This window comes from Eptesicus fuscus, chromosome 8 (genome assembly GCF_027574615.1).
Source record: "Eptesicus fuscus isolate TK198812 chromosome 8, DD_ASM_mEF_20220401, whole genome shotgun sequence".
Taxonomy (NCBI): Eukaryota; Metazoa; Chordata; class Mammalia; order Chiroptera; family Vespertilionidae; genus Eptesicus; species Eptesicus fuscus.
The window spans coordinates 21,565,365-21,592,538 of NC_072480.1; the positions used below are offsets into that span (position 1 = coordinate 21,565,365).

The window sequence follows — 27,174 nt, forward strand, 5'->3', positions numbered from 1 at the left end:
TTATAATTGTGTATAGCTGTTTGCTTAGTTAACATTTTTCTACGTTATTACTTAGTCTTAAAAATACTCTTTTTAAGGTTGACAATGATTGTGCCATGATTACACAACCGTTATCCTGAGCATCTCCTTTCAGATACAGTTTTCTTCTCCTTTTTCAGGAGCTACTTGACTGTGCTGGATGTGCTAGAAGGGCGAACTCATACCATCTCACTGCCCATCGACCTCAAGACAGTTTTTCTTGTAGCAGAGGACAAATGGCTTCTGGTGGAGGACAAAACCAATCAGTGGGTGGCCCTACATAGTATCTCATGCTGTCGCTCCTCCTTACTTACCGATCATCCAACGTCCTTACTGTTCTATCTGCGTCTGTCTGTTAACAACTTCTGAATTTGGCGGCACCTCTGTGGGTGAAAGTTAAAAGAAGTGAGGAGAGAAAATTACAGTAAATTAAAGGTCACTTTACAGAGTAATTATAAAAGTGTTTCAGAAGATCACATTGAAAATAACAGTAAAAACAAAGTCACTTTTATATATGATCCATATTTCTTTGGGCTTTTTTTTCTGTTAGCACATTGAGAACTCACTGTGTTCTTGCCTAGCTAGAGATTCTTCAAAATCGATCTTCAGTTTATCCTGTCTTCAGAGGGCCACAGTCTCCATCTTAGAGCTGTTGCTTTTTTGTGACTTCACAGAATCACCTCTTAGAAGTTACTTCTTCATTTGATCACGGATGCTCTTATTTGGTTATGTTTGTGTTTGTGTTGCTTCCCCCATCGCACGGCACACTTCTTGGTGACAGGGACATTGTGTGCTCTTGGCATGAAGAGGGTGCACAGTAAATGCCGAGTGCCCTCCTTCATGCATTTATTCATTAGCTAAAGGCAGCCTTCTCCGCACCCCTGCGGGCAAGCAGAGGTAGTCTGCTCAAAAGATTTCTGGCTATTTCTGCAGCACCATCTCAGAAATCTTACAAATAAGGAGATTACAGTGGTGAAGGCTTCTGTCTCTTAGCCGGTCACAAATCAGAGGTCAGGCTCCTTGATAATGAGAGTGCGTATCGTTACAGTTGTTTTTTCTTTCACAGCCCTCCCTCTTACACAAAGGGCTAGATTTTTAGTTCACATTTGTTTTCTGCATTGTGATTACACACTGCTCCTTCTACACGGTGTTGACAATCACAGTGAAACTCTGGGAATCGCAAATTATACTAAAAATATAAAAAAGAGGCTTTGGGAGGAAAGACTTGATTTTTCTAGTCTGGCTGCACGATTACTAGAAAAATAAAAACTTTTCACTTAAATGTTTTGTTTGTTTACAGGAAATACCTTTTAACTAAGCCTGCACACATCGAATCTGAGGATAGTGGGGTTTGCCAGTTGTATGTATTGAAGGAGGAGCCGCCCAGCACAGGGTTTGGAGTTACACCAGGTAAGCACTGTGTTCTTTGTATGTATGGCTGCATGGGTGCATGCTCATGTACACACTGTCCTCTAGAACCATTTAACAGCAATAATATCAGCATATGTTAAATTTATACCAAGAGCAAACTTAGCCACTACACTGGAAATAGTTAATAAGAATCCACCGACTTTTAAGATCTGTCTTTGAATTTTTTTAACTGACAAATCAGAATTTTTATATACATTTAGGTTCCAAGTCTATTTTAGGATAGCATTTTTCCTTTTTACATAGACCATCAGGCTTTCTACTTAATTCATCACAGTTTTGGGGAAGTAAATAGTACTTATGAAAAAACTCTAAAACATACCATTACCAACATGGATTGGGTCAGTTTCACGTCTTTTCTGCAGGGCTCTACTAATGATAATATTCATTGCTAATACAATTTTAAATGCCATAAATACTTGAAATTACTTTGAGAAGATGCCTTGATAGTAAAACAAAACAAAACTGAGTTTTCTCAGACAGAGATATGAATATAATTCAAACTGTTTTCTCCTTTTTAACTTGTGCTTTTCTGTTTGAGTTGGTGAGAATGAAATCTTGTAAAAATTAATTCAAGGAGCATTTTAGCGGCATGTGGTACCTAATGTTTCTCTGACACTATTCAGAAACAGATTTCAGCATACCTCATAAAATTTCAAGTGAGCAGCTATCATCTGAGAATCTGAGTTCAGCTGTGGGACAAAAGATTGCCTCTCCTAACCGAATTCTCTCAGATGAGAACAGTTATGCTACAGTCGTTGTTGGTTTCCCAGATCTCATGGTAAGATCAATTTTTTAACTTATTGAATAAATATTTTTTCTTAATTTAGTCTATAATATAAAGCCTATTTGAGGAGGTAATTAAAAATGCAATGATTTTCTGATAAACATTTCAGATCAACATTCTGTTTTCCAAATCAATCATTAAAAAATGTTTTACCTGAATAGTTTCATTGCCTTTTTTAAAAATATTTTTTTATTGATTTCAGAGAGGAAGGGAGAGAGAGATAGAAACATCAGTGATAAGAGAGAATCATTGGTCAGCTGCCTCCTGCACGCCCCCTACTGGGTATCAAGCCCATGTACCCTTGACTGGAATCGAACCAGGACCTTTCAGTCCCCAAGCCAACGCTCTAGCCATTGGGCCAAACCGGCTAGGGCTTCATTGCCTTTTTTAAATTAGCATTTAAAGTGTGATGCATGTAAATGCTTAACCCACTGAGAGTGATTTTAGATCATGTTATCCTAATGTGTGCTCATGTAATCTGCCAAGAGGAACAATTTGAGACTAATAAAAAAACATGTCTTCTAGACATTTTTTAAGTGAAATATGTCAGGATCTCATTACTGTAGATTAAAATTTTCAGCACTGATAAACATCAATTCACTTTTCATTGACTTTGCTCTGATTTATCATAGCATTGTAGCATCCAGATTATACTGTGAATGCTGATGGTATCAACTTAATTTGCTTTTGGATGGACCCTTCTGCTGTTATTTATTATTATCTATAAAGACAAGGCTGTTAGTAATTGGTTTTAGGTGAAACTAGGCACCATCTTCCCCTGATAATAACTTGGATAAATGGAACAAGTTGCCATCTAATAACCCTGTATGTAGCTCCATGTGTTTTGATTAAACATTTAATTTTCATAATTTCCTTTGTAGCTTTTAGGTGGGATGATAGAATTATTTAAAGATGAAAATGTCAGTTCTGCTTGATAGTATACCAATCTCACATACCTCAAAATTTTAATGTAATTAATGAATAAAGAGTACTTCAGGGTAAAAGACTTTTGAAATTCAAAACCCAATAGATAATATGTGGCTTAGAACTTTGCCCTATGTCTTCCTAATTATCAAGTAAAAAGCATTTGCTATGGTATTATATAACTGAAAATGAAACATGTTGTTGAAATACAGTATCTATAGCAGTTTTGATTGAATGAAAGAGATGTTTAATATGTTTTATACAATGCTTGCTGCTATCAGTATAGAAAATACTGGAGCTATTTTTCTGAAGGTATAACTATTTAAAAATTGTATTCTGATTAAAGAAATTAGTATCAAACTATAATCCTATATAATAAAAGGCAAATATGCGAATCAACTGAACAGCGAAATGACTGATTGCTATGATGTGCACTGACCACCAGGGGAAAGACGCTCAACACAGGAGCTGCCCCCTGGCAATCAGTGTGCTCCCACAGGGGGAGCACCGCTCAGCCAGAAGCTGGGCTGATGGCTGGCAAGCACAGCGGCAGTGCGGGAGCCTCTCCCGCCTCCGCAGTAGCACTAAGGATGTCCAACTGCTGGCTTAAGCCAGTTCCCTATCTGTCGGACATCCCCCGAGGTCTCCCAGACTGCAAGAGGGCACAGGCCAGGCTGAGGGACCCCCCAAGTGCACGAATTTCATGCACTGGGCCTCTAGTGTTACTATAAAAAGGTTAGAAAGTACAAGTTGAATATAAGGCACTGTTCTTATTAACCTGTAGAAATTCCTTATAGCCTATAGGACTAGTGACCTTGTTAAATTAAAAGCTCTATCCTTGTCCTGGTGGGTGTGTTCAGTGTTTAGAGTATTGGCTCTTGGACCAAAGGGTCACAGGTTCCATTCCCGGTCAAGGGCAGGTTACCTGGGTTGCAGGTTTCATCCTGGTTGGGGCACATGCGGGAAGCAACCAGCTGATGTGACTCTCTCACATCTAAGCCTCTCTCTCTCACTCTATCTTTCTCTCTCTCTCCCTCTCACCCTCCTCCTTCCCTTCCTCCTTTCTCTCTCTTGAAAAATCAATGGAAAAAACATCTTCGGGTAAGGATTAACAAAATAAATATATATAAAAGCTGTATTCTTCACATTTAGTATGGTACCCATCACATAGATGTTCAATGAATTTTTGTTTAATGAAGGATTCATCAATTATGCAGCCTTTTAGCATTTTATACCAGTCATATTTTTTAGGCCTTAATGCAATAGTCAGGCACTTCTACAAGATTTTATAGATGAAGAAACAGAAACAGAGAGGCTGTATCCCCTAGGCTACAACGATTATGAGTAAGTCAGCTGGGATTTGAGCTCAGGCATGATTGACCCGAAACCATAGCCTTTTTACTATAAGACAGTTCCTTTTCGCTTCTATGTGAATTTCTTTCAATTATTCATAAAACTGTCAACAAAGGGGTATGTTGCCTTTTATTAACTTTTTATAGCATTATCAGCGGCACCTAAATTATTATAAACTTATTAAAACTTTCTAACCTAATACCAAATATCTGCAAAACCCTACAGCAAATATCATCCTCGATAGTGAAACATTAAAAGCAGTTCTTTCAATATCAATAAGACAAAGATACCCACTGTCACCACTTCTATTAAACATCTCATATGTGATCTATTAAAAAATTAATAAATTAAATTTCATCAATGCTAAAAACTTAAGCTCTGTAAAAGACACTGTTAAGAGAGGAAAAGACAATCTACAGGCTGGGAGAAAATATTGGCAAATCACATTTCCAACAAAGGACTTGTATTAGGAATATATAAAGATTTATCAAAACTCAAGAGTAAAAAAACCAATAATCCAAAATAAAATAAAAATGGGTAAACACTGTCCCAGTGTGAGGTGTCAGAGGGTCAGAACCTGAGCAAGTGAAAAGGACATCTGTGGTAGGGAAGGAACCACTAGTGATGGCAGTCGATCCAGACAGGAAGATGGTGTGTCTCCTTGAAGGGGCAACCTGATGTGATATGTGGGAGTCCAAATAAGGTGAGGAGGGCATTCAGGCATGAGCATAGCCCTGTGTGGGCTATCGGGACCTTATGATAAGTAGACTTACCATGGTGATCCCTTTGTAAGGTAAAATAGGCATTGAGTCTCTGTGTTGTATACCTGAAACTAATCCAATGTTGTATATCAACTACACTTTAATTTTAAAAAATACTGGTAATGTTCTATTCCTTATGCCAGTAGTGGATGTGTTAGGTATTTGTTTTATTTTTAAACTATATTGTTATATTTCATCCTTTTAGTTATAGTTCATTTCAAGATAAAACATATGTTGTATAATCACACTTGTCTGAAAATTATGATTATTTGTGAAGCAGCTATCTCCTGTACCAAATTCAAAACGTTTAAGGAATAATTTTATTTTCTTATACTTGTGATATATTTTCTTATACCACTGGTATCTGCATAGAGGGCTGTATTACCCAAGCTGTGGTGAATGTGGTTCATAGTACTTCAGTACTTTCATCTCTTTTTGGTGTTTTTTCAGTCTCCCAGTGAAGTTTATTCTTGGAAAAGGCCATCATCTTTGCATAAATCAAGGGTCACTGATACAGCATTCTATGGGGGGAAGAAGAAAAGTGGAACTCCAAAACAGAGCAATTGTGTGACTCTTGTGGATACAAATCAGATAGTCCGGATTTTGCCCCCAGGAGAAGTCCCTCTAAAAGATATCTACCCAAAAGGTAAGAAACTTACCAATTCCTAACTTAGCAAGGTAGTTAAAGGCAGTTTCCTTTTGGTAGGGATATTTAATTTATCATTATCATTGTACATTTATAACTATAAGAGCGGTCTAGTAGTTTTAAAGACCTGTATGTACTCAGAAAGTTTTCACTCAACTTCCCACACTGTGTAGTTTTAGTCTTTGCTGTTAGAACTCATCTTAATTTGCATTACAATCTATAAAATAACTTTACTTAAAATATGTTGTCAAGGAGACTTTTAAAAATCACTAGAATATTAGACATAGATCTGACTTTTGTCTTAAACCAGAGATTTCAAATGGTGTGCCAAAGCACACGGGTGTACTGCAAGAATTTTTAAAACATGAGATACCTGACTACTTAGTCAGGTCCACTGACATCTTTTCCCTTAGATTTTCAAATAAAAAATGATGCAGCCAACACAATAGCTGTCTGGTGTGAATGAATCAAAATTATACCTATTTTTTGTCAGATCTGCAAAAAATGTATTTCTTGGTGTGCCACAAAATTTTAGTAATTCGTTTATGTGTACCATGAGATGAAAAAGGTTGAAAATTGCTGGCTTAAACTCTTGTGATGAAAGGCCAGGGACTTATGCAGATGGATTCACTTATTAGTGCTCTCAAAAATCAACTTATATTTATAACTACACTAGAGGCCCGATGCACAAAAATTCGTGCACTCGGGGGGCGGTCCCGAGGGCAAGAAGTAACTCTTCCTTCTTGCCCTCTGCTGTCTCTGCACATTATCTTCCCTTCGCCTGGCCCCTCTGCCCCTAATATGCAAATTGTCCCCTCAGGAGTTCAACCGGGAGACCGGGAGTTCGATCACTTGCTATGACGAGTGCTGATCACCAGGGGGCGGCACAGAACAAAGGAAGACCCCAGCAGGCAGCTGGGGAAGGCAGGCCCCAGCCAGCAGCTGGCAGCTGGCAGACCGGGAAGGCAGGCCTCAGCCCTGATCACCAGCCAGGCCTAGGGACCCTACCCATGCACGAATTTCGTGCACCGTGCCTCTAGTCCTATCTAATAAAAGAGTAATATGCAAATTGACCATCACTCCAACACACAAGATGGCTGCCCCCATGTGGTCAAAGATGGCTGCCCCCATGTGGACACAAGATGGCCACCACAAGATGGCCAGCAGGGGATGGCAGTTGTGGGCGATCAGGCCAGCAGGGGAGGGGAGTTGGGAGGGATCAGGCCTGCAAGGGAGGGCAGTTGGGGGTGATCAAGCCTGGAGAGGAGGGCAGTTAGGGGTGACCAGGCTGGCAGAGGAGGGCAGTTGGGGGCAACCGGGCCTGCAGGGAAGGGCAGTTGCGGGAGACCCAGGCCTGCAGGGGAGAGCAGTTGGGGGGGACCAGGCCTGCAGGGGAGGGCAGTTAGGGGTGACCAGGCCTGCAGGGGAGGGCAGTTAGGGGCAAACAGGCTGGCAGGGGAACAGTTAGGCATCAATCAGGCTGGCAGGGGAGTGGTTAGGGGGTGATCAGGCTGGCAGGCAGAAGCGGTTAGGGGCAATCAGGAAGGCAGGCAGGCAAGCAGCTGGGAGCCAGCAGTCCTGGATTGTGAGAGGGATGCCAGATTGGAGAGGGTGCAGGCTGGGCTGAGGGACACACACCCCCGTGCACGAATTTTGTCCACCGGGCCTCTAGTATAATCATAATAATATAAGCACTGGATATTAATCTAACAAACATTTTCATATAAATATATTGAGAGTGGGAAAAACAAGGTTGGGCAGGGAAGGGGTGTATGAAAAAGAGTTAAACTCTCATTTTCCATGGTGGGAAGTCAATAAATGATCCCTAAAACTAAAACATCATAAAACTAAGTACCATAAGAAGGAAGGTGAATACCAAAGAAACAGCATAAAAGTTGACCATGTCTCTGGAAGCAGGAAACAAGGGATGAGAGGAGTAAAGGGGCTGACTGCTTTTTCTTTCGTCATGTGACTCCTTAATCTATGCTCATGTAGGTCTCTGATGAAAATTCAGTTTTTTAAAGTAAATAGAATCCAACCATCTGACTAGTTAGAAACTAATACATATCAGCCTTTTATTAAGGAAATCAATAGAAACTATGAAGGCTACTCTCCTGGTGGCTTAATGATGGTACAACTTTTGTTTAATGCAGACGAGGAGAGATTATTGCTTTCTTCCAGTTGTTTTTCTTCTAGCCAAGTGTTAGCTTCTTTTTAGTCACAGGCCTCCCCTCTTTAAACACAAAATAATGACTCTTGATTGAAAGTAGTATGCTGTTTTTGAACTTTTAGTAAATTCAAAGATTTGGTATCAGCATGATTGCAGGATATGCAAAATTGTTAACTAGTAGTTGACAAATGTACATCAAATTACATTGCTAGGAGTAAATTTTTGATGTAATTTCATCTTCCCTCTGAAAATGTTCTTGATGCCTTTGCCTGACAGTTTATACCTCCTCCTAACCTTGGCACTGTGCATCTAAGCTGTCCCCACTCTTCAGGGGAACGATGCCATGAACACTACAGTACTGACTTCCCTTCATCATTAGTAAACTAATCCACAAATATAGTTTATACCTATCTTTGAAATCCACCTGGATTATAAATATAATGGAACTTTATTGAGCCCTCATCCTCTCGACAGTGTTGGAACATTTAAAATGGATAGACAAGGATTTCGCCAAGTTGGGAGGGAAATCTGACCACGGTTTTTTACTTCCTTAATGTAATCATATGTTCTGAGCTGATTTATTTTCAAATCAGTAAACATCAATTCTGACTAGTTTTCAAAGTGCTTATAATTATCACCACCACTACCACCACCTTTAGTATTTTTTGAAATACTTTATAGCCACAAATTGCTTTTTCTAATAGTGAAAATGTTTTTTAGCAGCAAGAGTAAAATTCTTGCTTTCTCTTCTTTAAATAGAGATAATCATTATTGAATTATCTCATCCTCTTTATGCCATGAAATTAATTTGCACAGTGAAAGAAAAGAAAAATGTAGAAAAAAGATAATTTAAAGTAAATTGGCTTACTTTGCTTTCACGGGCAGTTTATAAGTGCTAATGGCAGTAGCTTAACTTAATACTAATAGTTATGAAAATAGTTCCTGTTAGCGGCAAGCCAAAAAGCTAGGCAGCTCGATCCATCCCAACTGCTTCAATAATTGGTCATTTTTGGCAAAGAGCCTGGGTCTATAAATAATTCAATCTACTTCAGCGAGGTCTTAGCAGCAGGAACTGTCAAAAATGATATATGATGCAAAACTTTATCCAAGATTGACCTTATATCCCAGGCAACATTTCCAATGCAGGCAGTGCCTGACTTAGTTAGGATAAGCATGTTCATTTTGTACAAACGGCCATCTGGGGACAGCCAATCCAGCTGGGAGGTCAGATCACCATAGTAACTCTCCCTTCTTGCCCTCTGCTGTCTCTGCACATTATCTTCCTTCGCCTGGCCCCTCTGCCCCTGGCACCGCTCCTTGCCTAGCTCTGCAGCTCACACCTGGCCCCAGGCCTGTGATTCCCACCCTGGAACTCTTTCCAAGTCCTTAAGGGCTGTGTTTGTGATTTTTGTTTTCTGTTTTTCAAAAAATAACTTTTCTCTTTATGCTGGGAGTTCCTCACCTCTTTATTCTCTGTCCCCAGTGCTCTGCATTATGTCTGGTACTAAGTAAGCTCAACCATGTTCGTTGAATATGTAAGAGAGATTTTGAGTTTTTCAGGTGGCCCTACTCAAAAACCTTCAACTGCAAATATGAAATAAAATAACCATATTTCTTATTTTTTGTAAACTACATGTGATAAATTCAGTGTGGACATTTTTGATGTATCATTCTAGTAAAAATTTATAAGGTTAGATGGACAGAAATCTTTAAAAGTATGGGTTCTGTGTAGGGGAAGTTGTTGTTTTTTAAAAAAACAGTAGTAGCCCAGATTTTGTAAAATGGGGCTATTTTTTAAACTGTTGTTGCCGTAGGGCCAGCTCAAGTAGGAGCTGTGGGAGTGGTAGACAGATCATAGATTTGAGCCAGAAAAGCATGCATTTGAAAGCCATGTCCATTACTCTACACAGCTACATAGCTTCAAGCAAACCACCACATGATTGTATTACTTCTATAAGCTTCAGCTTCCTCATCTCTCAAACAAGAATCCTAAGAGTTCTGCTTCAAGCTATTGATAACTTCATTGCACTTTAAATAGGATTTGTGCTTTTGTTGTTGTTGTTGTTCCTATACTGGTATCATGTAGTAATTTAATACTTTGTTCATGTCATGACCATTTGCAGATGTTACCCCTCCACACACATCTGGTTATATAGAAGTCACTGATCTTCAATCAAAAAAACTCCGATATATCCCTATTCCCAGGTAATCCATTTCCACTTTTGTTCTTAGCTTCTATGTTAGATTAAAAGAAAAAAAGAGTGACTTTTTAACAAGTACTTTGAATAAATGTGTGCTTTCTGCTTCCTTAAATAGAAAGCTCTTTTTTTTTTCAGCTACAGTTGGTTTATATCTTGCTGTTTTTCTGCGTGCCTTACTGCAATTTTCATTTTCATTTTGGAAAAATGTTCAAATGTTACATAGGTAAAAATCTATCAGCCTTGTAGTCTTCATTTCTCTTTTATTGATATGTCCTAATGATAAATTTTTCTGTATCTGAAACAGCATTTTTAGTATTATAGAAATTTTCATACTTATTATTTAATGTTAGTTTTCTGAGGTAAATGTATTCAAACTATCAAAGTAATTTAAATATCATTTGGTTGATATTGTTTTAAAATATGTTATTGCACAGTAGTGACGGCCACATTGTGGTCAAAGGATTTCAGAGATTTGGGATGAAACTCAGTGCCAGTCACTGCTTTTATTATTGTCCCGGAATGGAAGCAAAGCATTCACACTAGCTACACTGAGGCTATGAAAGGAAGGCTGATGCTCTGTGTCTGAACACAGAGGTCCTTGCCAGTAGCCCATCCCTCTCTGGATGCCTCCAGCCATGCACTCCTTCAACCTGATGGTGTACCTGCCTCGGTCTGACATCCCCTCCTCACATATACTCCCTCACAGGCGACTGAGCCTTCACAACGCTCTGGTTAAAACATCACTTGAAATCCTAAGCAGAGAAGCCCAGAAAGCCTCCCACTGTCACAGGAAGACCAGGGACACTGGAACTTGTCAGTGACCTAAAATATCACCCTTTTAGCCCCTTTTAGGTCCCCCTTTTAGCCCCTTCGCCAACTCCCAGAAGAAAATAGCTCAGCATGACAGTACAGATTACTCAGAAACACCGTTTCCTTTACCCTTTAGTCAGGTTCAAGAAATATGAATAATGAAAACATATCCAAAGTAATAGATTTACTTATTCCAACATATATAAGTATACCTTCTTGTGTCCTTTTAATGGAAAATGGCTTTTAGTCATTTGGGAAAGGTCTTTATTCCATATTAATTATATGCTTATTAAAATATACTATTAGTGCAAGTTACAAAAGGAAAGAACTTATTTTACATTTAAAGCATTAAATGATGTTTTTTATTATTTGTCTTAATTTTTGCCTCATTGGCCCTAGCTTTTTATTTCTGTGTTTTTCTCTTTTAACTTTCTCTATAACCTATATGTTATACCTGTTATAGAAAGAACATCTGGAGAGCATTTGTATATATAACCAGTGCCAGCTGGTCACCATAATTCATTTAGAGCTGCTCTGTTCGGTAGAAATATATAATGTGACCCACATATGTAATTTTATACTCCTTAGTAAGCACATTAAAAAAGTAAAAAGAAGTGAAATTAACATTTTATTTGACCCAATGTATATTAAATATTATCATTTTGATATATATTCAATATAAAAATTTAATGAGGTAATTTACATTTCTTACTTTCTCAAGTCTTTGGTATCTAGTGTGTAATTTACACTTACAAAACATCTAAATGTGGACTTGCCACATTTTAAGTGCCATGTGATTCTGTCCATTCATTGTCAGTATATCTGAGTTCCTCTTGAGATTAACTGTTGTCATATTTTGGCATATATGTAATCCAAGGGAACAACCCATTTGGATTTCAGTTTTGTTGCTAAATGCTTAAATTGAGCATTCTGCTAGATATCAGGAATTTTTTATTTGATGGCTAACCTCAAATAATAAAAAATACAGTAAAATTATATGTAACTGCAAGACCAAAATGAATATATCACATTTGCCTTCAGTAAAATTTGAGTATTGTTTCTCAAATTTTTACATTATTTGCATTTGTAAAATGACACTCCCTAGCCTTTGTATGTGGGTATATGTAAATCTAGGTTTCACTCTACTGTAATTCTATATTTTTCTTAAAGAACTTGTTATATATAAGGGGAACATGTATTATTATTTTTAAAGGTGAAGAGATTCGCCCTAACCAATTTGGCTCAGTGCATAGAGCGTCGGCCTGCACACTGAAAGGTCCCAGGTTCGATTCCGGTCAAGGGCATGTACCTTGGTTACGGGCACATCCCCAGTAGGAGGTGTGTAGGAGGCAGCTGATCGATGAGTCTCTCTCATCGATGTTTCTAACTCTCTCTCCCTCTCTCTTCCTCTCTTTAAAAAAATCAATAAAATATATTTAAAAAGAAAAAAAAGGTGAAGATATTCTAGACCTGGTGTACAAATTGTTGTAGAAAAGTAATTTCTTCTGCACTTTTTATTGACATGTTGAAGAAATTGCCTTGTAAATTTCCAGCTTCATGGAAATTTAAATATGCAAGCAGTAGATACAGTGCTCATTAGACGCACACATCTTGAGTGCTCTTAGAAGAGTTTCAAACATAGTTTCACATGGATACATTTCATTATTCTTAAATAGCCATTTACTTCACCATCTGTACCTACTAATTTATTTCCTAAAGTAAATATTTTTTTGGAGAGCACAATAAATTATATCCTGTATTATATCAAATGTTACTTTCTCTGAGTCCTTCTAACACTGCAAAGTAGTTCTGAAACACTTGTTCCCATCCTACTGTTATCATTCTCTTCATATAAACATTTTCTAAGACTTCTGCATTCCAGAATAGCTGGCTGTGTTACACTGGGTTTAAAATCTACAAGGCAGACTGAAAAGAAAAAGTCAAAGTAGTCTTGGTTTATTTTTGGTATATTATAAGAATTTCTCTAATACATAGTGGTTTTGTGGTTTTCCCAGATCAACAATGATAGTTTATGTTTTTATTATATAGACTATATCAGATGTTTTTAGAGAACCAAACTGGTAATTGGAATTTCTAATGTATGTATTTTACATAGAAGAGCTATATAGATAATAAAGGGAGTATGTATGCAATTGACACTTACAGGCAAAAGTTGAATTCCTAGAAATGACTGTATGTGTATCAGAAATATAAAATAAAGGAAATGTATAGGTATGAAATATATACTACAACTAATATATAAATTCTTGATTATAAATCCTTACAATTTTCCAAGTTAGAAAAAGCAAAATACAAAGGAAGTTAAAATATAAACAAAACATCAGTTTCAGCACTGACCTTAGGCTGCATGTTTGTGAAATATGAGTTTGTTGAGAGTTTCTTTCTTTCTGACAATGAAGACTAATGTCATCTGGGGTCCATAAATACAGAAAAAAAAATGTAAATAACCAGTAACTAAATGAGTATTTTTTTTTTTACTCACAGATGGATCTGGTGATACCCTTTTAATGTGGTTATTATTAGAATTCTTTATAGCAAGTTTAATGCACCTAAATCAGGTTAAACTAACTTCATTACCTAGATTACCAATTGCTTGAATACTGTGATTTCTTTTTCAGATCAGAATTTCTCTCCCCATATACCACGTGGATATCTACTATTTCAGACACAGATGCACTGCTAGCTGAGTGGGGCAGAGGTGGTGTTGTTACTGTTGATATGGGAGGTCACATCAGGCTTTGGGAAACTGGACTTGAACATCTGCAGCGCTCACTCATGGAATGGAGAAACATGATTGGACAAGATGACAGACATATGCAGGTACCACCTGAATTGATCTTACCTCTGAAGGGTGCATATTCAGGTATAAATTGAGTTCATGAATATGCACCCTTAAGTGGTAAAACTCTAGTTGTGAAAACTTCTAGCCCAACGACTCAAATATAGTTGCTTTAATGGCTAAAATAAATATCAGATCCAGAAAAGGGCAAATCTTATCCATCTAGATAGTGAAAAAGTAAAAATGTGTCTTTTTCTCTGACAGTGCTTAAATATACAGGTTCCTCATAGCACTGCATGTGAATACAATCAACTTTTATATTTTAACCTTAAGCATTAATCATTTTCCAGCACCACTTTTGCATCTCTTCTCACGTGTACTATCATCGTTGTCAGCATCTCCACTTGAGATACTGAGGATCTAAAATGCAGCGCATTTTACAAGGTCAAAACCTTTAGACTAGAGAATATAAACAAAACTATACATCTAATAGAGATGTGTTTTTACCAAGTTCCTTATTTTCAGACTAGAGGCCCGGTGCACGAATTTGTGTATGGTGGGGTCCGTTGGTCTGGCTAGCAATTGGGGCAGTCTTGCCCAGTTGTGGGGGAGGGACCGTGGGAAGTTGGCCGGCCATGGGAGGTTGGCTGTGGGAGCACACTGACCACCAGGGGGCAGCTCCTGCGCTGAGCGTCTGCCCCCTGATGGTCAGTGCACATCATAGCGACTGTCATTCAGTCGACCAGTCTTAATGGTCGCTTAGGCTTTTATATAATACTAGAGGCCAGGTGCACGAAATTCGTGCATGGGGCAGGGGTGTCCCTCAGCCCAGCCTGCACCCTCTCCAATCTGGGACCCCTCAAGGGACCCCTCAAGGACTGCTGGCTCCCAACTGCTCGCCTGCCTGCTTTCCTCATTGCCCCTAACCGCTTCTGCCTGCCAGCCTGATCACCCCCTAACCACTCCCCTGCCAGCCTGATAGATGCCTAGTTGCTCTCCTGCCAGCCTGTTTGCCCCTAACTGCCTTCCCCTGCAGGCCTGGTCCCCCCCAACTGCTCTCCCCGGCAGGCCTGGGTTCCCCCCAACTGCCCTTCCCTGAAGGCCCAGTCACCCCCAACTTCCCTCCTCTTCTGGCTTGGTCACCCCTAATTGCCCTTCCCTTCAGGCTTGATCGCCCCCAACTGCCCTCCCTTGCCAGCCTGGTCCCTCCCAACTGCCCTCCCCTGCTGGCCTGATCGCCCACAACTGCCCTCCCTTGCAGGCCTGGTCCCTCCCAACTGCCCTCCCCTGCTGGCCCTCTTGTGGCAGCCATCTTGTGTCCACAGGGGGGCAGGATATTTGACCACATGGGGGCAGCCATCTTGTGTGTTGGAGTGATGGTCAATCTGCATATTACTCTTTTATTAGATAGGATAGAGGCCTGGTACATGGGTGGGGGCCAGCTGGTTTGCCCTGAAGAGTGTCCTATATCAGGGTGGGAGTTCCCTTGGGGCGTGGGGCGGCCTGGGTGAAGGGCCTGTGGTGGTTTGCAGGCCAGCCATGCCCCCCAGTGACCCAAGCAGAGGCCCTGGTATCTGGGATTTATTTATCTTCTATAACTGAAACTTTGTAGCCTGGAGCTGAGCCAAACCTCCTGCTTGCTCCATGGCCGCAGCCATTTTTGTTGGGATTTACTTATCTTCTATAATTGAAACTTTGTAGCCTTGAGTGGAGGACTGGGCAGGCCAGGGTGCGCGGAAAGCTTGGCTTCCTCCATTGCCAGGGGCAACTCAAGCCTCCTGCTCTCTCCAGCTCTGTGGCTGCCGCCATTTTTGTTGGGATTTATTTATCTTCTATAATTGAAACTTTGTAGCCTTGAGTGGAGGCTTGGGCCTGCCAGGGTGTGCGGAAAGCTTGGCTTCCTCCATTGCCGGGGAAACCCAAGCCTCCTGCTCGCTCCATGGCCGCAGCCATCTTGGTTGGGGTTAATTTGTATATTTGCTCCTGATTGGCTGGTGGGCGTGGCTTGTGGGTGTAGCGGAGTGATGGTTAATTTGCATATTACTCTTTTATTAGATAGGAGTAGAGGCCCGATGCACAAAATTTGTGCAAGGGGCTCGGCCCTTGCACCCCCGTCTGCCTTGGCCCTTGCAGCCCTGGCTTCGTCTGGAATGTTGCCCGGAGAGTTGTTCCGCTGTTCGGCCAATTTGCATATTACACTTTTATTATTATAGATAGATAATGCAAGTTTAGCAGTTAGAATAAGTAGACCAAACCCTACACTGGAAAGGTGTATGGGAACAGGTGTCCAAAGCGAGAGGAAACCCCAAGACTCCAAAAATGACTCAGTCATCACCTAATCTAGCTGCTGTCTGGAACTAATGTGAACAATGAGGAAGCCTGTGTACCCATAAATACTAAAGCATATCATAAAAGCATTTATTTATAATTTATTTATTTTAATCTTCAGAAGAAAACTTCCTTGTTTACATTTCATTTTTATCCATTAAAAAGAAAGGTAGGTTTCTGCCAGCTGTGTTGCTCTGCAAAGAGCCAATTACCGAGATAAGAAATTTCCACAAACTATTTTATTGATACCTGATTAATAATTACTGTTTTATGTGATCATTTTTGTGATTTCCTTAAAGGAGAAATACATATATTTGTGAATGAATAATACATAGTTCCCTTATATTCTTAATTGCTGAAAGTAACATTTTGAAAATCACAAACCAGTATAAGCAAGCAACCTCAAATCCTTTTGGCATGGTATTCATATATTATTTTAATTAAGCTAAAACAAATGTATAGCTCTAAAATAAATATGTCATTAAATGCAATGGATTTATCACAGCAACAGACTGAATGTTGGTCACTATCCATAACAATAATTAGAAAAGTAATTAACTGTGGTTCTTTTTTATTATTATCCTAAGTATTAATTCCTTCGCCCTTTTAATTAAGCTCCTATTTTCATTACAGTGATTGATACCTAATAGTAAATACTATTGTATTTGAATCTTTTATTTTTAATTTCTCATGTGTTACAGACATCTAAGGTCATGTTTTTCCTATGGTCAGCATTTGTGGCCTATTAAGTTTATTATTTACAACAGAACTTTAAAAGGACTTTTACTCATGATTTCAGTAACTGGTGTCGACTACTACAAAAATTAACCCCTCTTTGTGTTCAGGTGTGTAGCTTTTCTCTTCCCAGTGTCTTTCCTGACTCTGTTGTGCATCTTAGCATTCTCAGCTCCTAACATAATGATTCATACACAACAGGAAATTAATAGGTTTGTTTATGTTCACATTCATATATACTAAATTACACTGGTCATTAAAGCTATTTGACAACAAATGGAATTATTTTAAACTGTCACAAATTATTCATTTGCTTTTATGTAACTGAATACTGAATAGGTATTTATTGACTATATATGATTATTAAGTTAGAAATAAACAATTAGAGTACCTAACATCTCAAAAATAAAATATTTGGCGTATTATACAGGGCAATATTAGATCTTCCCCAAACCAACTATTTTCCAGGAAATATATAACTATGCTTCCAGTTCAATGTTCAGCTGTCACAGAAATAAGACTTATTCAGTAATAAAGTTACATAATTCAGAATTAAATTGTAGTTCCATTTGGAAAACTAGAATAGATGTTATCTAACATTCTCCTTCCATCTCTGATGTTCCTGATCCATCTTGGTTCATATTGAAAATTTATACTTATGTACAGATTCAAACTGAGAAACAAATTGTCTTTATGTCTAAACAGATGGGATTCATTGTCCAAATAGTCTGCCGTTGTTTTAATTTTTGGTTATGTCTCTCCTCTTCCTTCTCATCGCTTGGTAAACAATGAGACAGCATATTTAATTGCTCTTATTTAAACCAGTTCATGTTATTATTTACAAGAAGTTTACACAACTAACTCTAAATACGAATTATCCCGGGAGCAACAGTAATAACAAGTAAAAATTTGTCTTTTACAGTTCTCCTGTTCAGTCCTTCAAGCTCTTCCTCATTTATGGATACTTTATTCAACATGGGTCTGCTTCTGATTTAGGAGCTTGATTAGAAGTATTGAGAGAAGACTAGGTTCTCCACAATATACATATCACTTGTTGACTGCCAGCAGCTTCCCTTGTTCCTGGCAGAGTAACCAGATCTCCATCTAGTGGCCAAAGGACTTACTTTACATTATAAAAATTAAAAGGCCAGGTTTGTTCTCCAGTAGTTTGAGGCAGCCCAGGCTGGTGTGGGAGGTTTACACACCCCTGCTTGGGTGGTTCCTGTTAGTCCTGCGATGCTCTTTAGGTCAGCAGCGAAGGCCAGGCAAATAACCTCCCGTGCCATCCACCACTGTTGACCCCCACCTTTCCCTAATTCCTTTGCCTAGTGTCAAAAGAACTGTTATATTTAGATAAACTAAGCCAGTCATGTGCGTTATCTCCATTCTTTATATTTTTGCTACATTTCAGGCTTCCAGAGTAAATAGCTCTGAAGCCACTATTGCTTTGAATTTTTGTTTTGTTTAATGAATTCATTTTTAGTTGTTTTAATGAGTGCAACATGCAAGAGAGTATATATTAAGCCCTGCATATACAGTGTGTTCATTAATTTTACATGCTTTGATAGGAACATGCGTTTTTCTTATAGTCAGCAACTATAACAACAAACTCAAAGCATCACTGTAACTGTCATCCTAAGAGCCCATTATTAAGAATCAATTTTTATTCCTTTTATACTCCATGTTTACAGAAGCCTGGGTTCATTATAAGCCAAAATTCTTCTGACTACACTTCATAGCATTCTTTATAAGGCGTGCTTTTTACACATTTTTATTTAGTTTTGGATTCTTCCCAAGAAGGCTGTTAATAGCTACAACACAGTTTTCCTCAGAAATCAAGACCTCTTCTCTAAAAGGATCTTGGTGGCTCTTCTTGTGGCAGCAAAAAGGCTGAAAGGTTGTGGCTTTCAAATGTTGTTTTCTAATTACAGTAAACTAATCAGAAACTAAGTGTTTTATATGTTGCTGGTAGAATCTCTCTGAGGCCTCTGAATAGTACCATGTACTTAAAAGTGGGTGGAGCCATCTGACACAAACACTGTGGGACTGGAACTTACTCACCCTTTATAGTGTGCCTGGCACACAACAGACACAGTGAATATTTGAAAATCGAGAGAAACGTAGAGAAAATACATGGAAAAGATAGCTTTCTATTAAGCACAACTCATCCTTTCCCCATTTCAAAGAAAATATTCTGGGAATATGAGTAAATGTAGCTTGCTGTACTTAGGTAGCTAAGCCTGGCCTTTTCTATAACCACTAGTTCAACAGTTAGGAATTTTTAAGGCTTACTTTCAGCTTTGGAAACCACTGGATTACTTAATTGGTACTCTATTAGTAAATTTAGGTTTTCGCCGTATAAGCTGTTATCTTCAGATCCTCTGTGGAGGTTTGAAATTCTTTGTTCTTTTTAAGGAGCATAGTCCACTTTTGTACATTATTCACTGCTCTCGTTAGTAACTCTGAAAATACTTAACAGTCTGATTCAATGTATCAATGTTATAGAATAATACATATTTTGTAGAGCTTTTATATGCACATATGCCTTTGGAAATCATCCTTGGCCCAGAAAGGCAATGCTTTTTATAAAAATTTTTGTAATTTCCCACCTTATCTCCTAGCAATGTGTCAGTAGAACTGGTTTTCAGAAGATGGTCTAGCTGTTTGTCTATATAGTAACCCTTGGGCAGTGCCTCTAAGAATTTTCCCATTGTTTGTTCCTATTAGAGAAATCCCAGCCATAGAAGTTCACTTTGATTCTAATTTTAGGTCAGCAGTACCTGACCAAAGCGAAAGATCCCCTGGAGAACATGATACCCAATGGTGTGCTGATGAACTAGCTCCCTGGGGTGAGGTGGGGCAGTTTATAATATTTATCCTTTTCCATGGTGTACATGTTTCCTCCATGGCTGATTTCAAGCTACCAAGTTAGCAGTCTGCTCCCAAAATTCCTGAATATCTAGCAATCATTTCTCAAGCTGGCTCCAGCATGCTACTGGCCTGGTTAAGCCTGTAGCACCCCAGGGAGAGTTATGACAGTTACCTAACTGCAAGGCCTTCTAGGCATACGGCAATGGAAATGTAGATAAGGAGCGAGAGAGAAGCAAAAGAAGAGGAAAAAAGGGTATTGAGGACGCAGATAAGATGGAATACCATGTTGCCTTTGGGAAATGTTGAAACTTGGCAGTTATCCTACTTATCAATTGGCAATGTTCTTCTTGAACCAGAAATTTGGTTTGAGTAAAGGATTAGAGAGAAGTCTGCCCTCAAGTAGGACCACACTCATGGGTTCGTGCACAGGGGCCACCTTTCTTCTAAACACTGTATTTCTGAAGGAAACCGCTTGTTGGTTTTTACATTCCTCCAAACGTATTGCTTCCATTGGATCACAGCTTTATCAGTAATTGCTAAATATATCTAAAATCAAATCACCTTCTTAAGATAAGCAAGTCAAGAAGTGTATGATTTTGAAGTATAAGGAAAACAAATTAATTCTACATTGTATCAATTATAAATTGAGATGTCAAATGCAGTGATTATGTTGAGTCAATGGCTATAGAATTTTTATGGCTCTGAGCTCATAATTTATATACTCAGGTAAAGTCAACACATCACAGTGGCAGGAGAAATAAAACCTTGCTGTTATATTTATAGATAGAATTGTAATTTTATTCATAGGCCATATAGCCTATTGTTTAAGCGCATAAAGTTTGAAGTGGTTAAATCTGGGTTCAAATCCATGTTCTACTTTGTCTGTGATCTTTGCCAATTACTTGTTCTTTCTACACTTCCCTTTCAATTATAATATAAAGATAAGATCGTCATGCCTTACAAAGTTATTGTAAGAATGAAATACATTAATGTCTGGCACAGAGTAAGTACTTAGTAAACAAACAAAAACTTAGAAAAAAGTTAAAAACATGAAATTCAGCTAATATTAGACTACAGATTTCTTTAATGCTTACATGGAAACAAAGCCAAATTAAAATGAAGCCCTGTTACGCAAACACCTAATATTACATTATGACCCAATGAGTTACATAATTCACAATCTATCCTAGTGTTAAATTTGTGACATTTGTTTATAATCCTGTTTGGAAAAACTTTTGTTAGGCCCCAAAAAGGAATTGAAAAAACGGTCTGTACCTAAATCTGTCAGCTTGAAGAAAAGCAGGAAATCAATGATAGGACAATTGTCAGCAGAGGATTATAGTGTCTAGCCTTATTTAAAAGAAAAATTAGAACAGGACCAAAAAACACACAGCAAAATATACATCATCTTTAGCCTGAATCCTGAGAACAGTTAAGAACAAGTCAAATTTAGAGCCATTATTCTTAGTTTTTCTGTATAACATTTCTGTTTCTCTTTATAAAATTCTAAAAATATTTCTCTTTTTATTTTCTACTAGAGGCCCGGTGCACGAATTCGTTCACCAGTGGGGTCCCTTGGCTTGGCCTGCGGGATCGGGCCAAAACTGGCTCTCTGACATCCCCCAAGGGTTCCCGGATTGCGAGAGGGTGCAGGCCAGGCTGAGGGACCCCACCGGTGCATGATCAGGGCCGGGGAGGGACGCGGGAGGTTGGCCAGCTGGGGAGGGACCGTGGGAGGGCTCCAGGGGGTGTCTGGCTCATCTCACTCAGTCCCAATTGGCTGGACTCCAGAAGCAAGCTAACCTACTGGTCGGAGCATCTTCTCCCTGGTGGTCAGAGCATCTTCCCCCTGGTGGTCATAGCCATGGTTGAGCGGCCTTAGCATATCATTAGCATATTATGCTTTGATTGGTCGAACGGCTGACCAAATGACTGGACACTTAGCATATTAAGCTTTTATTATATAGGATTTCCTTACAAGGTCAGGCCACCGGTACTATCTCTAACCTCTCTCTGAATAGTTTCACCCATCTATTCATTTAATTTCCATCTTTGAGCACTCAGTATCCTATATAATAAAAAGCTAATATGCAAGTCAACCGAACGGAGGAACGACCGTCGCTATGTCATGCATTGACCATCAGGGGGCAGACACTCAATGAAGGAGCTGCCCCCTGGTGGTCAGTGCGCTTCCACAGGAGCCTCTCCCGCCTCCACAGCGGCGCTAAGGATGTCTGACTGACGGCTTAGGGAGTGGCCCTAAGCCGTCAGTCAGACATCCCCCAAGGGCTCCCAGACTGCAAGAGGGTGCAAGCCAGGCTGAGGGACCCCTGCCCCCTTGATTGTACAAATTTCATGCACCGGGCCTATAGTTGTGAGAATAAAAAAATAAATAAGGTACAGGTGCAAACCCAGGGAACTTAAGAGTCCAGTAGAGCTACAACCAAATAAATTATGGTGCAGTGTGGTGAAGAAAGGTATAAAAGTATGATTAAAAGATCAGAGGGTGGCACAGAATAACAATTCTATCTTTGGAAGTGGTTCCAAGATGAATTAATACCTGAACCCAGTTTTCAAGAAAGGAGGTAGGGACTCCTGACAAACCAAATACATGTGATTGGTTTTACTTCTTATCAAAATCCCAGTAAAAGAATGATAAAGGATCAAAAAAAGGTACAAGGACCGGTGCAAAATCCACAAGGACAGAGAACTGGAGGCATAACAATGCAGGGTAGCAAGTAACACTTGGGAGAATGGAAAAAGCTGGGTGGGTGGTAACTGAGTTAATGACTGGAAAGAGCTAAAACCCATTTCTGCAGAGGGGAAAGCCAACAAGACTCAAGCTAATTTACTCTGCCAAAGCCCAGAGCATAGGACTTGAAGACCCCATGTACCTTTGAAGGTTGGAGTGCGGGTGGCACTCAAAATTGGAAGATTGGTGGAAAGTCTGCATAGAGGCCATTTAGACATCCAGGTCTTCTCCTCTATCTTAATGCCCCTGGGAAACTGGCTCTCCTCTACCCTTATAAAAGGCAGGAGCAGTAATGGAGATCTGCACAGTTTAGGGCAGGAGTGAGATCACATAGACAACAAAAAGATAAAGTAAAAGTCTGCATCCGTATTTATAACCCTTGAGCAGGAGATTGGAAAAATCCTTTTTAGAAACTGACATGCCCAAGAGAAAAAGCCTTTCTTTTTATTTTTTATAATTTTCTTTCATTTGATTGTTTGTTGAATTTATTGGGAGTAATATTGGTTAATACAATTATATAGGCTTCAGGGGTACAAATCAAGTCTTCTTCCATACCCATTTATCAAACCCTTTTACCCTCTCCTAACTCCTCCCACCCCCCTTTCTTTCTGCTAACCACCATACTGTTGCCTATCTATGAGGGTTTTGAGGATTTGAGAGTTTTATTTGCTTAACCCCTTCACCTTTTTTCACCCAGGCCCCCAACCTTCTCCCCTCTGACAACTGTCAGTCTGTTCTCTGTATCTGTGAATCTGTTTCTATTTTGTTTGTTAGTTTATTTGGTTCATTAGATTGCACATATAAGTGAAATCATATTGTATTTGTCTTTCTCTGACTGGCTAATTTCACTTAGTATAATCCACTCCAGGTCCATCCATGCTCTTGCAAAAGGTAAGATTTTCTTCTTTTTTACAGGTGAGTAGTATTCCATTGTGTAAATGTACCACTGTGACGGACACCTGGACCCCTTCCAGATATTGGCTATTATAAATTACATTGCAGTGAACGTAGGGGTACATATATTCTTTTGAATTCAGGTTTCAGGTTTCTTCAGTTATATTCCCAGAAGTGGAATTGCTCAGTCATAAAGCAATTCCATTTTTAATTTTTTGCAGTAACTCCATACTGCTTTCCACAGTGGCTGCACCAATCTGCATTCCCACCAACAGTGCACAAGAATTCACTTTTTTTCACTTTCTAACCATCACTGTTGTTTGTTGATTTATTGATGGTAGCCATTCTAAAGGTTTGAGGTGATATATCATTATGGTTTTAATTTGCATTTCTCTGATGCTAGGTGACATTGAGTATGAATATTTCTCTTTTCCGCGTTCAGCGTGGCTAGAGTGGTCTGGTTCCTGAGTAGGGGCGGCTGGGGATTGAGAAAATGAAAGAAAGAGACAGACACAGAGATAGAAGGAAAAAGCTGGGGCCGGGTGGGTCAGCTGTCTTCTGATGGAGAGACAGTGACCCAGAGCCCATACAGCACATTTATTTTATATAGCAAAAACCAGGAAGTTTTACTAAAGCCCAAGACAAAGGAGATTATGTGCATTCTTGTGGCTTCTTTGTAATCATCACTTCTGGGTGGGCCGGATAATCATGTTTGTTCCTGGTGCTTGGCTGGATTTAGATAATGAAACCCACCCCCTGGCACCTGAGCTGAAGGTCAGGTTGACAACACACCTCCCTCTGGCAAGGTATGTTTTCTAGGGCATGGCTCTGGCAGGCACCACTGGATTCAGATGACAATCAGCTCAGGGGCCTTTCCCAGGCGCTCTCTACAATTGAGCATCTTCTCATGTGTCTATTGGCCATCTGTATGTCCTCTTGGGAGAAGTGTCTACTCAGGTCCTTTGTCCATTTTTTAATTGGATTGTTTGTTTTCTTGATGTTGAGTTGTATAATTTTTTTAATACATTTTGGAAATTAATCCCTTATAAGACGTGTCATTGGCAAATATATTCAGTGGGTTGTCTTCATTTTGTTGATGATTTCCTTTGCTGTGCAAAAACTTTTTTAGTTTGATGTAGTCCCATTTGTTTATCTTTTCTTCCCCTTGCCCAGGGAGATATACTAGAAAAAATAATTGCTACGAGAAATGTCTGAAATTTTACTGCCCATGTTTTCTTCTAGGATTTTATGGTTTTGAGTCTAATACTTAAGTCTTTAATCCATTTTAAGTTTATTCTTATTTATGGTGTAAGAAGGTGGTCTAGTTTCATTTCTTTGCATGTATCTGTTCTATTTTCCCAGCATCATTTATTGAATAGACAGTCTTTATCTCATTGTATGTTCTTGTCTCCTTTGTCAAATATTAATTGACCATTACAGCATGGGTATATTTCTGGGGTCTCTATTCTGTTCCATTGATCTATATACTGACTCTGTGCCAGTATCAGGTTGTTTTGATTACTATCGCCTTGTAGTATGATATCAGGTAGTGTGATACCTCTGACTTTGTGTTCTCAAGATTTCTTCTTCTGGTAGCTATCCAGGTTCCATATAAGTATTTGTTCTAGTTCTGTGAAATATGCCAATGTTTTCTTGCATTGATTCTATAGATTGCTTTGGATAGTATGGAAACAACCATACCATCATTTTGATGATGTTAATTTTTCTATTCATGAACATGCTATATGCTTCCAATTATTTTTATCTTCTTCAATTTCTTTCTTCAGTGTCTTATAATTTTCTGGGTACTGGTCTTTTGTGTCCTTGGTTGAATTATTCCTAGGTATTTTTTTTTTATTTTTTTATATAATTTTAAATGGGATTATTTTCTTTCTGATAGTTTATTATGGTGTATAGAAATGCAACTGATTTTGGATATTTATTTTGTATCCTGATACTTTACTGAATTCATTTATCAATTCTAGTTGTTTCTTGGTAGAATCTTTAGTGTTCTTTATAGACAATATCATGTCATCTGCAAAAAAAAAACACAAACAAACAACTTTTACTTCTTTGTTTCCAATTTGGATGCCTTTTATTTCTTCTTCTTGTCTGATTGCTGTGGCTAGGACTTTCAGTACTATGTTGAGTAAGAGTGGTGAAAGCAGACCTCCCTGTTTTGTTCCTAATCTTAAGGGGAATGTTTGTAGTTTTTGCTGGATGTGTATGATATTGGCTGTGGGTTTGTCATATATGGCCTTTATTATTTTGAGGTATGTTCTCTCTATTCCCACTTCACCGAGAACTTTTATCATAATTGGGTGCTGGATTTTATAAAGTGCTTTTTCTGCATCCATTGATGTGATCATGTGATTTTGTTTATGTGGTGTATCATGTTAATATGTGGATATTGTACCAACCTTGCATCCCCAGAATAAATCTTACTTAATCATAGTGTATGACCTTTTTAATGTATTGCTGAATCCAATATGCTAATATTTTATTGAGGATTTTAGCATTTATGTTCATCAGGGATATTGAACTATAATTTTCTTTCTTTGTAGTGTCTTTATTTGGTTTTGGAATGAGGATAATGCTGGCCTCGTAAAATGAGCTTGAGAGTCTTCCCTCCTCTTGAATTTTTTGGAATAGTTTGAGAAAGATACGTGTTAGTTTTTCATTAAATGTTTGGTAAAATTCTCCTGTGAAGCTGTCTGGTCCAGGACTTTAGTTTATTAGGAATTTTTTGTTTGTTTTTAATATTTTTATTGATTTATTTTTTTGAGAGAGAGACGAAGGGAAAGGAGAAAGAGAGAGAAGAATATCAATGTGGGAGCAGAATATCAACCAGCTATCTCCTGCACACACCCCACCAGGGATCAAGCCTGCAACCCAGGTATGTGCCCTGTCTGGGAATCCAATAGGCAACCTTCTGATGCATGGGATGACGCCCAACCAAATGAGTCACACCAGCCTAGGCTGTTGGGAGGTTGTTTTTTTTTATTACTGCTTCCATTTCACTAGTTGTAATCTGTCTATTAAGATTCTATGATTCTTACTGATTCAGTTTTGGAAGGTTGTATGTTTCTAGAAATTTATGCATTTTGTCCAGATTGTTCCATTTGTTGGCATATAGTCATTTGTAATATTTTCTTACAATCCTATGTATTTGGTGTCAGTTCTTATTTTATTTATTTGGGTCTTCTCTCCTTTTTCTTGATGAGTCTGTTAAAGGTTTGCCAATCTTGTTTATCTTTTCAAAGAACCAGGTCTTGGTTTCAGTGATCTTTTATATTTTTTTAAACTCTATTTTCTTTCTTTTTGCTCTGATCTTTATTATTTCCTTCCTTTTACTCATTTTGGGTTTTGTTTGTTGTTCTTTTCAAGTTCATTTAAGTGTAAAGTTAGACTGTTTATTTGAGAATTTTCTTGTTTCTTGAGATAGGCCTGTAATGCTATGAATTTCCCTCTCAGTGCTGTTTTTGCCGTATCCCATAAATTTTAGATTGCTGTGTTCTTATTTTCATTTGTTCAAGGTATATTTGTATTTCTTTCTTGATCTCAATGTTAACCCATTCATTGTTAAGTAACATGTTATTTAGCCTCCATGACTTTTTGTGTTTTCCAGTTGTTGTTTTTTTGTGATTGATTTCTAGTTTCATACCATTGTGGTCAAAGAAGATGCCTGATATGATT

At 38.6% G+C, this 27,174-nt stretch overlaps 1 protein-coding gene across 1 annotated transcript in view; it reads left to right on the forward strand.

Moving 5' to 3' along the window:
• The window catches only part of VWA8 (von Willebrand factor A domain containing 8), a 402,578-nt gene that overhangs the window by 267,513 nt on the left and 107,891 nt on the right, over positions 1-27,174 (forward strand). Inside the window, exons 32-37 of the mRNA XM_054719826.1 lie at positions 159-284; positions 1,319-1,428; positions 2,073-2,227; positions 5,722-5,917; positions 10,211-10,292; positions 13,738-13,939. Coding sequence (XP_054575801.1) covers positions 159-284; positions 1,319-1,428; positions 2,073-2,227; positions 5,722-5,917; positions 10,211-10,292; positions 13,738-13,939 — 871 coding nt within the window. The remainder of the gene's footprint in view (positions 1-158; positions 285-1,318; positions 1,429-2,072; positions 2,228-5,721; positions 5,918-10,210; positions 10,293-13,737; positions 13,940-27,174) is intronic.